This window comes from Microtus pennsylvanicus, chromosome 5, assembly GCF_037038515.1.
Source record: "Microtus pennsylvanicus isolate mMicPen1 chromosome 5, mMicPen1.hap1, whole genome shotgun sequence".
NCBI classification, from domain to species: domain Eukaryota; kingdom Metazoa; phylum Chordata; class Mammalia; order Rodentia; family Cricetidae; genus Microtus; species Microtus pennsylvanicus.
In genome coordinates, this window is record NC_134583.1 from 26,459,335 (window position 1) to 26,474,124 (window position 14,790).

Consider the following 14,790-nt stretch of genomic DNA (forward strand, 5'->3'; position numbering starts at 1 on the left):
TGGGAATGACTTATTGCTAATACTTTCATGTTGTTGAAAAGAATATGTTAAGAAATAACCATTTCATTGAGAAATTAATCTTAAAAGTTAAACAAAGGCCTTATTATTATTCAATGTTGAAAGAAACTATAACAGGCATGAAATCAAATCAAGGGTTTCCCGGCCCGCAGGTTATTGCCACAGTCACTGGATGGCGGAAAGCAAAGTGAAGCGGTGGCACATTTAGTAACAGTGGGACATTACGGTTAACCATACCTAACTGCCAGCACGTTGAAGTTTCCAGTACTAAAATCCAGCTTCTGGTTCTCTGCTCTTGCCAGGCCAAAACCAACAGTAAGGACTGAAAGAATTAAGGTCAGAAGTCTTCCCAAGACAAAAAGAACCGCCCAGACAGAAAACCTGTAAGACAAAGCAAAGTCACAATAACAAACTCAGCGGAGATGGTTCTGCTAGAAGGAGAGCCCTCCTGAGCAAACGCATGGCCACAATCAGCAAGGCTGTCTTCCTCCGTTACTCTCCAGTTACTGCTTGAGACAAGTCTCTCCCAGAAAGAGAGCGCACCACTGGGCAAGCCTGCTTTTCCCGTGAGGCTGGGTCTGAGCTCAGGTCCCCATGGTGGTACAGCAAGCACTCCCCACTGAGCCTTCTCCCTACCTCCTAAGACAGCACTTCTTACTCTGCAAAAGGATTTCTGGATTCAGATGGTGGGAAATTCTACACATTGTAGCTAGCACACTGTCAGAGGTCCTTAGTCACCATCCATTACCTTACTCAGGTTTTCCACAACTCCAGGAGACTACTGTGTAACATTTTGTTCATTGTTAAATGGTTGCTACAAGCTTCAGAATGTATTTACTGAGTAACTGAAACTCTCTGGGTAAAAGTCAAGACAGAGCGCTTCATTTTACAGATGCCACACTTTACGAGTTACACCTTTCTAATTTTTATTTTTGATCTGATTTTCTTATTAAAATATTTTCATATCATTATGGCCATATTACCCATTTCTTTAACAATTTTATTTGTTGTGTGTATGCTGTATGGGGTGGGTAAGGTACATGGACTCCATGGCCCAGGTGTGGAGATTAAAGGAAACTATGTAGACTTGGTTCTTTTCTCACATCTTTATGTGGGTTCTGGGGCTTGAACTCAGGGCATAGGACTGGTGGAAGATGCTTTTCCCCTGAACCATCTCACCAGCCCCACCCTTTATTTTCTCCCATGAGTCTTCTCCATCACTCCATCTCGAAAGAAAGCCATGCTATTTATTACAGGAAGATCCAACCCCCAAACCTCACAAACATTAAGTCCAATATGGTATCTCTCCAGCTAAGAAAGGCTCCAATTTAAAGAATAACATATAGAAGCATGGACATTGTAAGTGGTTCCATTTTCTTCCCGTGTATTTCTGAGAAAACTGTAGAATTCATGGACACCACCGGGTGGTGGTGGCACACGCCTTTAATCCCGGCACTCAGGAGGCAGAGGCAGGCGGATCTCTGAGAGTTCGAGGCCAGCCTGGTCTATAAGAGCTAGTTCCGGGACAGGCTCCAAAGCTAAAGAGAAACCCTGTCTTGAAAAAAAAAAAAGAATTCATGGACACTGGCTCTGACAACCGGGTGACTGCAGAGGAAGACAGTACCTACCCTTTCTGGTACTTCTCATCGCTAAAATAAAACAGCCGGGAAATGTGGAAAAGAAACTCAACAAAATAGTGCAGCACCAGGAGAACAAGGCCCAGGTGGTTCAAGCTGTGGAGAGAAAACACAAAGGAAGGTCAGCTGCCAGCTCAGACGGGATAGCGTACTGTCTGCTAGCCCACGCACACCCACGCCAAACCCCGACTCACTTCAGAAGGTAAGCCCCAGCGATGTGGAAGAGGTACAGACCAATGTAGACGAGCTGACGAGGGATATCTTCCTGCAAGTACAAAAGCAGCAGAGATGGAAGCATGGTCAACACTTCCGTTTTCAAAGGCACAGCCCATTCGTCTGCACCTCAGAACCAACAGGTTCAATGCCGATGGCAGAGAAAAAGCCCTCACTGAAATCCACCCTCGCGATCAATAACCCCCAAGCTGCTAAGATGGCACCAACAGTTTTCCAAAGGGCAGTTATCCAGGAACCTTTTTCTAAGTAAAAGCTCCCTTAGATACGTACAGACAAGTTTCTAAAGCAGTGCTTGCTCACCCAAGGAGCACCCCAGAAAAAACACACATAACTAAGAAAGCAAGTTCTGCGCTTCCCATAGGTGTGGGTTTGGCAAGGCCTAAAACCAACACCAAGAATGAAGGCAGAAGCGAGGAGACGTGAGAGCAGAACCACAGGGAGCCACTGGAGTGCACCCAGCCCAGGTGAGAAGAGAGGACTAACTAGACAGCGCGCCTAGAACTCCCCCGACATCCTCCAGTCGCCATGGAGGAGGCCATGTTTATTGGAGCGCACAAGTCTGGGCTGTGGGGGAAGGGAGAGAACCAAGGGGGCTGGGCAGTCTGGAGTCAGCTCCTCACAGCTGTGGGAGCCATGGCTAGAGGAAGGAAACTGGGAGAGGCAGGAGATGTGCTGCGGGCACATCATGACACGCACCCCCTACGGTTTTATTATGGGAATTCCCTTTCTCCACCAGAGCCACCACCAGATTTTGCTTACAATTAACACAAAACCTTAGATCAATGAGTCATTTAATAAAGTGTTTTCAGGTCATTTGACTTTTAAAACCTTGAGAGAGAGTTCTGAGGACGATGGCGCGATTCTGGGCGTGCACCACCACATCCTCAATACTAATGTCCGTGCAGTTATGGAAGAAGGAAACCGTGGAACGCTGTAAAATTTGTATAATCTCATTTTTCATGGAAAATCTAATTGGTATGCTTAAGTTATGAATTCCAAAACTATAAATAACTTTAAGTATCACTTTCACTTGTTATTCCAGGATCTTATTAGAGTTATTCTCTTGCAAATTTCTATTTTCATTTCTAATTTCACTTCTTGACACTAAAACCAAACTTTAGAAATGATCACACATACGCCTATAAAAGGCAAGGATTCTCTACAATCCATCGTTAACTGACACTTTTAAGATGCTCTCTATTGCAGGAGTCTGCGTAGTCATTAGTGCTTGAGAAAGGCACCTATGGCTTAAAAGACTTCCACCACTGCCACCAAAAGCCCCTTAACCGGGTCTACGGACAGACTGAACAAGCTCTGAGACGGCTCAATGGGAAGCCTTGTGCTGAGTGGACGGATTAAAAAGATGGGATCGTGGCTGCCAAGAAGGAGCAATGGGGAAAACATTTCTAGTATTTTATATAATAATCTAGTATTTTATATAATAATCAATTATATTATCTAAAATCAAAGCTAATTTGCTTATCAGCAACAAAACATTTGACTCTTTCTCGAGTTCCCTAAAGTCTTGCAAGTTCAAGCTAGCAGAGCAATTACTGCTCTCTGAGATGCTGCTCAGGCTGGACCCTGCCATCCTGCTTCATCCTCTCTCTTCATTGCTGGGACGGTGGTTGCACAATACAACCCCAGGCTGAGAAATGCCATTCCCACCTTCTCACAGGCAAAATGGAGATTTGCTTACTGAAGCTGCAGGACTTCAATCTTCTTATTCAAGGACACTATGCTCTCTGCCAGACACACCTCTCCAGCCCTCTCCAGCCATTAACAGCGTTCCTTTCTCATTCGCCTGCCTGTGAGACTGGCTCAAAACAATCAGTAAAGATTTCTTCCGAAAATAAACTTCATAGAGTAAATTTTAAGGAACTGTTTAACACATATGCAGCTGTTACTTTCAAATTATGCTAATTACTTCAAACAGTTACTTTCAACTGTCACGTGTAAGGGTTAAAAATAGTTTCAGTTGAGTTCTAAGTTATGCAAATTATTCCATAAAAATTAGACTGCATTTCTGGAGCAATGCCATCTGGCAGGGGCTGATAAGAAAAAAGCTTTAGAAGCTAAAATGAACAACTGCTTAGAAATGTTTCTTTTTACTTACGAGGGTCAGTGAGCAAGATGCAGATACTGATTAAATAACGGAATCTAAAGGTATTATGCCCACGGGTATGCAAATACCTAAAGGAAGCTAAAAGCAGTCAAGCCATGTCCAGCAGTAAAGCATCTACAACTAAGATGCTCTCGATATTGTTGTCCACAATTACACAAATGTTCCCTAAATCAATGTCCAGGCCATCAGTGGTGGTAGACACCTACCACCTTCCCTCACTCAGGGGAGAATGAGGCAGGAGAACCGTGAGTGTAAACACACACACACACACACATACACACACACGCACACACACACACACACACACCACACACACACACACACACAGACACACACACATACACACACACACACACACACACACACTGACTATCAATGTGCGTGCTTCCTATCTAAAACGGCAGCTGTTAGCCACACGTGGATAAAGGCACCAGATAAGGCCACTACGACTGAGAAGAGGAACCGAGGTTGCACTGACCTTACAGGTGGCTAAGCAGCCACTGTTCTGCACAGCACAACTTTAGGACACCTGAGACTCACAGGGAGCTCAACTACAGGGAAGACCTCCTGGAAAGGGTGGGCCTAATAATTCTTAGACATTCAACACCAATGCGGGTCCTCACCCTGACCTGTGTAACACGGGCCAGAGGACATGACCTCTGCGTGGGAGTGTTTCCTGATCCGAGCAGACAGCGGACACACGTACAGAACAGGTGATAAAGGGCCTACTTGCAGTACGTACTTTTTAAAGACAGTCTGTGGTTTACGGGAAGGCAGAGATAAATAGGTGAGTAAATAGTTCTCATAATTCCACTTAGGAAAACTCAAAGTTAGGGAGTTAAAGAAAAACCTCCTAACTGCGGCAAATGTAAATATGTACATAACCGACAAGGAGTAACACGAATCAACAGGCTCAGAGGAATTAACTAAGGACAGAAATCGTCTCAGCTAGACCCTGCCCATCTAGAGCCTTCCCTGACATTATTTTCAAGTAAATCCTACATACGGTATTTTTTTAAACTATCTAGACAAAAATAAAGATACTTGATGAATTTATCACAGGGGCCAGGGAATCCTGAGAGAGCACCTCTCTGGTGACACGACAGGACCAGAGGACAGGAGTGTAAGGCAGATACAGAGGGAGGAGGGAGAGGGTACAGGGGGGAGGAGGGAGAGGGTACAGGGGGGAGGAGGGAGAGGATACAGAGGGGGAGGAGGGAGAGGGTACAGAGGGGGAGGAGGGAGAGGGTACAGAGGGGGAGGAGGGAGAGGGTACAGAGGGGGAGGAGGGGGAGGGTACAGAGGGGGAGGAGGGAGAGGGTACAGAGGGGGAGGAGGGAGAGGGTACAGAGGGGGAGGAGGGAGAGGGTACAGAGGGGGAGGAGGGGGAGGGTACAGAGGGGGAGGAGGGAGAGGGTACAGAGGGGGAGGAGGGAGAGGGTACAGAGGGGGAGGAGGGAGAGGGTACAGAGGGGGAGGAGGGAGAGGGTACAGAGGGGGAGGAGGGAGAGGGTACAGAGGGGAGGAGGGAGATGACACAGAGGGGGAGGAGGGAGAGGGTACAGAGGGGGAGGAGGGAGAGGGTACAGAGGGGGAGGAGGGAGAGGATACAGAGGGGGAGGAGGGAGAGGGTACAGAGGGGGAGGAGGGAGAGGGTACAGAGGGGGAGGAGGGAGAGGGTACAGAGGGGGAGGAGGGAGAGGGTACAGAGGGGAGGAGGGAGATGACACAGAGGGGGAGGAGGGAGAGGGTACAGAGGGGGAGGAGGGAGAGGGTACAGAGGGGGAGGAGGGAGAGGGTACAGAGGGGGAGGAGGGAGAGGGTACAGAGGGGGAGGAGGGAGATGACACAGAGGGGGAGGAGGGAGAGGGTACAGAGGGGGAGGAGGGAGAGGGTACAGAGGGGGAGGAGGGAGAGGATACAGAGGGGGAGGAGGGAGAGGGTACAGAGGGGAGGAGGGAGATGACACAGAGGGGGAGGAGGGAGAGGGTACAGAGGGGAGGAGGGAGATGACACAGAGGGGGAGGAGGGAGAGGGTACAGAGGGGGAGGAGGGAGAGGGTACAGAGGGGAGGAGGGAGATGACACAGAGGGGGAGGAGGGAGAGGGTACAGAGGGGGAGGAGGGAGAGGGTACAGAGGGGGAGGAGGGAGAGGGTACAGAGGGGAGGAGGGAGAGGGTACAGAGGGGGAGGAGGGAGAGGGTACAGAGGGGGAGGAGGGAGAGGGTACAGAGGGGGAGGAGGGAGAGGGCACAGAGGGGGAGGAGGGAGAGGGTACAGAGGGGGAGGAGGGAGAGGGTACAGAGGGGGAGGAGGGAGAGGGCACAGAGGGGGAGGAGGGAGAGGGTACAGAGGGAGAGGAGGGAGAGGGTACAGAGGGGGAGGAGGGAGAGGGCACAGAGGGGGAGGAGGGAGAGGGTACAGAGGGGGAGGAGGGAGAGGATACAGAGGGGGAGGAGGGAGAGGGCACAGAGGGGGAGGAGGGAGATGACACAGAGGGGGAGGAGGGAGAGGGTACAGAGGGGAGGAGGGAGAGGGTACAGAGGGGGAGGAGGGAGATGGCACAGAGTGGGAGGAGGGAGATGGCACAGAGGGGGAGGAGGGAGAGGGTACAGAGGGGGAGGAGGGAGATGGTACAGAGGGGAGGAGGGAGAGGGTACAGAGGGGGAGGAGGGAGAGGGTACAGAGGGGGAGGAGGGAGAGGGTACAGAGGGGGAGGAGGGAGAGGGTACAGAGGGGGAGGAGGGAGAGGGTACAGAGGGGGAGGAGGGAGAGGGTACAGAGGGGGAGGAGGGAGATGACACAGAGGGGGAGGAGGGAGAGGGTACAGAGGGGAGGAAGGAAGAGGGTACAGAGGGGACCCCAGAGCACAGGTCAACAGCTTTAGCTAAGGGAACATGACTGTGCAATGCCGAGGAGGCTGCTTTCAGGAAGGGGGTACCGAGGGCTCCATTAGTTTACCCATTCTCTAAGCAAAGCCCTTTCTGCACAGGATAAAAGGGGACTTCCCCATCCCACCCATCTCAAGAAGGGCTGCCCTGGCGCAAATTTAACTTTTTGGCCAACACTGAATCTTCTTTTGGACTTACACACGAAATTGTTAACTGTATTCCAACTAGTTGTGAAATAAGTTGCTAAACAACAACAGCAAAAATGAAAAAAAAAAACACAAAACAAATAGGAGGAAGCTAGCACATCTTCAACTTCTTAAAAGCTTTAACATCTTAGAAACTTGCTTAAGTTTTCATTTAAATTACCACTAATGTAAAAGTGAGCAATCGGCATGCTAAATGCAGAAGTTAAGCAAAATTACAAGCTTTTGAGGCGAAAGAGATTTAGGTTTTGAATGAAGGGGGAGGTGAGAGAATGGTAGAAACAAGGCTTAGGCCAAGGGCACAGGGGTTTGCGGTTTTAGAAATGGCAAGTCAATTTCTAAAGTTAAACCAAACCCAGCTTACCTTTTTGGTTTTCTGGAAGTAGAGTTCAGGGAGTGCATGGAGCCAGTATGCCAACTGGGATATGTAGAAAAACTTCATTTGGAAACTGTGTGAGAAAGTGAAAATATCTTTTGAAGCACTGCATTTAAAACAAAACAAAACAAAAACCTAAAAATCAAAGAGGTACAAGAAACAGGACAGAGGAGGCAGCCATGTTTCTGATGCCATCCCATATGCTATCTCGAGCAACCGGCCCGCTCAGTTCCCACCATTCAGTCAGCTCTGCTGCGGCAACAATGAGCAAAGCAAAGCCACTGCAGGCAGAACCTCGGCCTCTGGGCTGTTGGCTACCTAAGGCTGAGGGGTAGGCCATGCCAGCTACTGAAAAACACAGGGGCACAACTGGCCCACCAGATGACACAACCAAACCCACCACTCTGTATTAAATACATGCTAGGAGGGGGAGGGGCTGATGCAACTGTCACCGGAAATGGGCAATCTCAGGCCAAATACCCTGCTGTTTCCTTAGTGAAACATTATTTCCGCCTGGTTGCAAACACACGGAGGTGGAGGGAGGGCTAAAGACAAGGCTGAGGCTGCTGGCAGTCTCCTCTTACATCATAAACCTCTGGCCTTTTCCCCCCTCACTCTCCCTATAAGCTAAAAAGAAAATACAAAGCTAATCTGAAGACGTTTCCAGAATGTAATAGGGCTGCATGGAAGAATGATGTCTGTAACTACATCTTAAAATATACATATATATAATACATATTTGCATCAAAGACTGACTCAGTAAAGGGGATATGACTGTTGGATTTAAGACAAATACACGCATGCCATGTGACTCCCTTTCCTCATGGATTTTTCTCTAGTATTCAGTGAGCGCTCTCTAGGTTGGAAGCACCTACACATCTCCAAGCAGAGAGAGTATAAAGTACACAAACACACCAGACAGACAGACAGAGTATAAAGTACACAAACACACCAGACTTACAGCTCCACTCTTGCAGAGACACAGACAGTTGTGGTGGGTATGGACATAAAGCAGGACTCACACAAGCGAGACAAGGAGAGAACATCTGGATTATATACAGATGCTATACAAATATAAACTGAACAACATTCGTGTGGGGGACTCCTGCAGGCAAAGCAGTGAGGAGAACTCCCGTGCAGTAGGAGACTTGGAGAGTAAAAAACAGCTCGCTGTGGTCGCAACCACTAAGCTCCCAGAAACAACATACAGACCACCAGGATGCAAGACAAAAGAGAACCACAGCTTCAGGAACAGTACAGAACAGAGCAGAAATGAAGGAACGAAGAGATGGCGTGGGTATGGGAAAGAAAAGAGAGAAACTATGGAAAGATGCAGCCATGCCGACGAGAACGAGAAGCACAAAGGTGGATGCAGGAAGGGAAAAGAACACAAATTAAAACTGTTAAAATCAGGGCCTGGGGAAATGATGGCTTATCAGTTAAGAGCACCTGTTGCTCTTACAAAGCAGCTAGGCTCCATTCCCGGCACATCCAAGGCGGCTTACAACCATCCACAACTTCCTCTCTACCCATCACACAGGTGGTACACATACATACATGTAGGCAAAAGCCATGTACATAAAATATTCTTTTTAAAAAAGGGGTTAACAATGGAACCGAATAGAAGACCCGGATATCAATCCACACATCTTCGAACACCTCATCTTTGATAAGGAAGCAAAAAAACATCAAATGGGAAAAAGAAAACATATTTAACAAGTGGTGCTAGCATAACTGGATATCAACATGTAGAAGAATGAAAATAGACCCATATCTATCACCATGCACAAAACTCAAGTCCAAGTGGATCAAAGATCTCAACATAAAGCCAGCCACACTGAACCTTATAGAAGAGAAAGTGGGAAGTACACTTGAATACATTGGCACAGGGAACCACTTCACAAATATAACCCCAGCAGCACAGACACTGAGAGAAACAATTAATAAATGGGACCTCCTGAAACTGAAAAGCTTCTGTAAAGCAAAGGACACGGTCAACAAGACAAAACGATAGCCTACAGAATGGGAAAAGATCTTCACTAACCCCACATCAGACAGAGGTTTGATCTCCAAAATATACAAAGAACTCAAGAAATTGGACATCAAAAGATCACATAATCCAATAAAAAAATGGAGTACAGACCTAAACAGAGAACTCTCAACAGAGGAATCTAAAATGGCTGAAAGACACTTAAGGAAATGTTCAACATCCTTAGTCATCAGAGAAATGCAAATCAAAACAACTCTGAGATTCCTGTAAAGAATGGCCAAGATCAAAAACACTGATGACAACTTATGCTGGAGAGGTTGTGGGGAAAAGGGAACACTTCTGCATTGCTGGTGGGAATGCAATTTGGTGCAACCCCTTTGGATGTCAGTGTGGCGATTTCTCAGAATTAGGAAACAATCTTCCTTAAGACCCAGTAACACCACTTTTGGGTATATACCCAAAGGATGCTCAATCGTGCCACAAGAACATGTGCTCAACTATGTTCATAGCAGCTTTGTTTGTCATAGCCAGAACCTGGAAACAACCTAAATGCCCCTCAATAGAAGAATGGATAAGGAAAATGTGGTACATTTACACAATGGAGTACTACACAGCAGAAAAGAATAATGACATCTTGAATTTTGCAGGATAATGGATAGAGGTAGAAAACATTATTTTGAGTGAGGTAACCCAGACCCAGAAAGACAATTATCACATGTACTCACTCATAAGTGGTTTTTAAGCATAAAGCAAAGAAAACCAGCCTACAAACCACAATCCCAGAGAACTTAGACAACAATGAGGACACTAAGAGAGACATACATAGATCTAATCTACATGGGAAGTAGAAAGTAGATAAAGATAAGATCTCCTGAGTAAATCGGAGCATGGGGACCTTGGGGGAGGGTTGAATGGGGGAGGGAAGAGGCAGAGAGGGGAGGAGGGGAGCAGAGAAAAATGTAGAGCTCAACAACTATCAATAATAAAATGTATAAAAAAAGAACAAAAAATAGCTATTAAGTAAAAAAAACCAAAAAACAAAAAAAACCAACCAAACCAGTGGTTAAAATCAGTTGTCTCAAGCTGGTAAAGGTAATGAAAACACACACAACAACACACAACTCTTTTTTCTTATGACAATGGTGACGTTACTATCCTTAAGCTGCAGGCAACGTGCCCACTTCATGTATTAGCATCAAGCCCAGAAGAGATGAACAGGAATGGCTTCAGCTTGTTTGTCACTTGAGCAGTCTTTAGTTAAGAAAGGCCCAATTAAAAACACAGTATTCACTTACGTCATCAGGTTATGGGGATAAGCCCTCCACAGGATGGTTGGATCTGAGATATAGTCTTCCTAAGAGACAGGAAAATTGGCCTGTGAGCACCACACAAACATTTACAGTTCCCCATAGAAAGTTCCAAAGAGTGAGCTGAACTCAAGTGTTTCGGCTCTTCTAAGCTAATCTGAATGGCTTGTGTTATCAAGGGATATAAGTATGATATATAAAACCAAGTGAGATACAGCACCCAATTTTCAAGTATCCTTCAATTCAATACAGGAGAGTAAGAAGTACAGACACACAAGCATTATGCAGTAAACAACAACCGAATGGAACAGGCGTGGACCAGCTTTGTGAGGGTGTATTTTAGCTGCAATCAGAGAACTGAAAACAGTACTTCTTGACAGAAGTTCACTATGATGCAACTCATACAATGTCATGCAAACCTCCTTCTCAGGGAACAGGATGTATCTAATGAGAACAAGAAACAAAGCAAAACCCCTCTAAACCACAGTGATGGCTTAAAGACTATGTGTCCCTGGTATAACTTTTTTTGTTTTTTTGTGACAGGGTTTCTCTGCATAGCTCTGGTTGTCCTGGAACTCACTTTGTAGACCAGGCTGACCTTGAACTCCCAGTGATCTGCCTGCCTTTGCCTCCCAAGTACTGAGATTAAAGGGATGTACCACCACTTCCTGGCCCAGGGTAACTCTTACATTAAAAGCTTACATAAAACAGATTTTAAGCTGACTTTTCCTTTATGTCTGCTATATCAGTAAGATGGGGTGGGCACAGCTCTGCTATTAAGTGCTGTATCCTGGGCACCTTCCTTGGCTGGTGTTGATTCTCACCATGACGACTGATGACTTAAAGGTGTGTAGAGCCATGGAATGGAGATGAATGGGGGCACTGTGTGCTGTCATTTAACACTGAAGTCGGCACAGTAGTCCCTCTCATTAGAGAGCCAAAGGTTCACACGGCCTTACTTGAACACTGCTGTTTCTGGAGCCCCCCCTCCACTGTCTCAAGGACGAACTGACCAACAACAATTCTGCTTATCTAATCTCAGCAAGCTCGTGGTTAACACGAGATCCTCTCTGTAAAAGCGGAGATCTACAAGTGACAACAAGAAACAGTAACGATGTCCCACACTGAAAACTGTGTGAGCCTTGCTCAAACAGTCAGCAGCTTCGAACTGGTGCTATCTGAAAAGAGCCAGCCTGGGAACTCTTCAGTATACTCATCCACGAGCAGAGTTCTTAGCGTCACAGAGATGTATGGACAATGCCTGGTGACATACTTACAGAGACGAGAATGAATGTGCCCCAAATACAAGCAAGAAGGTAGAATGCACTGAGCTGACCAGACTCATTAAACTTGCTGTGCTTTGTTTTGGAGAAGTGCATTCGTCTGTTAATTTTCTGAAAACAAAAGCAGGTATTAGCAATAAAGAACAAATCACAAAATACACATAATATATGATGATCATAGGATGGAGAACTAGTAGTGCTTTACAAAATAGGGATTTCTGAGATTGTATACTTACATCCAACACATACTCCTGAATTATGGCGTGAATAATTATCGCCACTAGCATGTAGAAGAAAACTGTAGCCAAATCTTTGAAGCCATAGGAATAAAGGGATGATGATTCAGTAGCTTGTTCTTCTGAAGGCCAAAAAGGACACACACACACACACACAAAAATATACGTGAGATTATGAAAACAGCACTCAGTACAACATAGTTATGGAAACAAACGAAAGGAGACCAACCCCGAATAGAGTTCTACAGTGATACCAGTTTCCCCCGAGGGTCTCGAGCCATAGGGGAAGGAAAACTGAAGAGGCTGTCTACCACCTGAAGCTTCAGGAATTACTTACAAAAGACTGGACACATGTTAGTCACAGCCACCAGGAACCAAAAACAAGGGGAGGGAGCCACAGGCTACCTGGCCGACCTTTACCTCGCCTACTCTCTTCTCTAGAGCCCTGCAGCCGCTTGGCTGGACTTCTAATGGACCCTCCGTTCTGATTCTCACAGCAGGCCAACGTGACTTGTCTGCTTTGGTTCTGATTTCTGAGCGCCAGAAAGATGCAGCTACTATTCAAAAGTTACGTTAATTTTTGAATTTGCTTTAATTTTTCAAAATGAACGTCAGTACTTATGAGCTGCTGGCTACTGCTTTTGAGTTCTGAGGTTTGTTTAGGGACTTCTAGGTGACAAGTTCATCCTGGAATCTCGAATGCCCAGCAACACTACAGTCTCGAGCAACTTGTGTTCCCAGTCGCTTACTCTACCAAGCGTTTATTAGAGCTGCACACAACAGAAAAACTCTTCCCATCCCTCTGGTCTTCCGCCAAGGTAGGAACCCCAGAGCAGGTTACTGCCGGATACATCCCATTTCCTTAAGTCAGCCTCCTCTCTCTCGCTTACGAGAGTCAACCACAGCATCCTGCTCAACAGCAACTCAATTTTTATATAGCATAACTTGGAAAAAAAAAACTTTCTAAAGTGAAAGTTTCGCTTGGCCACAATTATCCGATAACCCCTAAAGTTTACTAATACTTTCCCTCGTCAAAATGCCTGCTGAAGGCAGAGTACAAAAAAATGCAAAGAATAAGCGTGTAGGATCATCCCCAGGCTAAAATATAACCAAGGGCAGAAATCCCGGCTCACATCTACTCTCGGGATATCCACTAGCAGGGGACTGTAGGGAGTGATACAGAAAATTCTCTGATGGAATTTCAAGACCACGCACAAAATATATAATAAACAATAAACACATAAAACCAGGTTTCATACACTGTTTAGGATAAAATAAAGCCCGGACGCTAGAGAGTAACATAAATTTTAGTGTCCATGGACACTTCCAAATTTGCCCACTGACGCGCGACATGAACACTTACCTGTTGCGGGTTGGGTGACGTTATACTGAAGAGCAACAAAGACGATGGCTGCTTTTGCTGTTATCTGGAGGAGAAAGCATGGAAAGCATCAGTAGTGACTCTCTCCCAAACGATAACACATCAAGGGCAAAAGATCACAAATTCTGCCCTCACTTCCAAGAAGCAAGACCCCCGATTCTGCGGCACCTTGGGCAGATACAGTGGGGATGTCTGATCACAAGCAGCGTCTAAAGTTAGGACAATTCACCAAGGGACCTTTCTGTAATTCAGACCACGTGACCCGTGTGTACCGCTGACATTTCAAAACACGACTTCAGTTGACCCAGCAAACAATGATCTCTCAAAGATCAATTCTCTACTCTAGAACAATCACTGGGAAGTTCCCATCAAGGGAAATGTTGTGTAAATTAATAAGGGAAGCGGAGTTTGTGTGAGCGAAATCAGAGCACTTGCATGGTCTATGCGCTCGTCCCCTCTCCCATGCCCGGCTAACTGGTCAGCAGGTATTTCATTAACTGCGGTCAGAACACAAAGATGGAATGGGCACTCACAGGCACCGAGGCCAGCGCTCCACCTGAAAGGCTCAGTACAGATGAATGAACTGATCCCAGGACAAGGAGCGGTAAACAGACTGTTACAATGCTGCAGGATCTAGGCCAACACCCTACACCAGATCCTCAGGAGAAAGGACCACGCTCTTTGCTTTTGCTTGGGGTAGGAAATGCTTCTCCGTGGTGTGGCACAAGAGCTTGTTTGATGTTCCTAAGTTGCCCAGGGGTTGAAGACGGCAGCCAGGGCAGAAATGAAATGCACAGAAACAGTACTGAGTTGCTTCAGTGTGGTTGAAATTTGATTTTAAGGAGGGGTCTCGTGGCCCCTTGGGTTCTCCACATCGCCACCACAATCTTCCAGTCGCCTTTCCGTGTTCCCCACTCTCCCTGGATTCTCCTTGGATTCCTGTCTTCCTAGCATAGTGGGGCCGACATTCCTCCCTCTCTTCAAAGGTCTCACCAGTTTTCTGGCCCCCTCCACAGTCTTCTCAGACGGGAGGGGCAGTTCCTTTGTCAGACAAAGATGTGCCTCTCCTTCAAGTCACACAACATGGCAGGACTCCGTTCACTTCTGTT

The 14,790-nt window shown here is 46.5% G+C and overlaps 1 protein-coding gene across 1 annotated transcript in view; it reads right to left on the reverse strand.

Moving 5' to 3' along the window:
* The window catches only part of Tram1 (translocation associated membrane protein 1), a 29,578-nt gene that overhangs the window by 6,709 nt on the left and 8,079 nt on the right, over positions 1–14,790 (reverse strand). Inside the window, exons 2-9 of the mRNA XM_075971397.1 lie at positions 13,664–13,727; positions 12,301–12,422; positions 12,059–12,175; positions 10,770–10,828; positions 7,473–7,557; positions 1,850–1,920; positions 1,647–1,751; positions 256–399 (exon numbers count right to left, since the gene is read on the reverse strand). Coding sequence (XP_075827512.1) covers positions 256–399; positions 1,647–1,751; positions 1,850–1,920; positions 7,473–7,557; positions 10,770–10,828; positions 12,059–12,175; positions 12,301–12,422; positions 13,664–13,727 — 767 coding nt within the window. The remainder of the gene's footprint in view (positions 1–255; positions 400–1,646; positions 1,752–1,849; positions 1,921–7,472; positions 7,558–10,769; positions 10,829–12,058; positions 12,176–12,300; positions 12,423–13,663; positions 13,728–14,790) is intronic.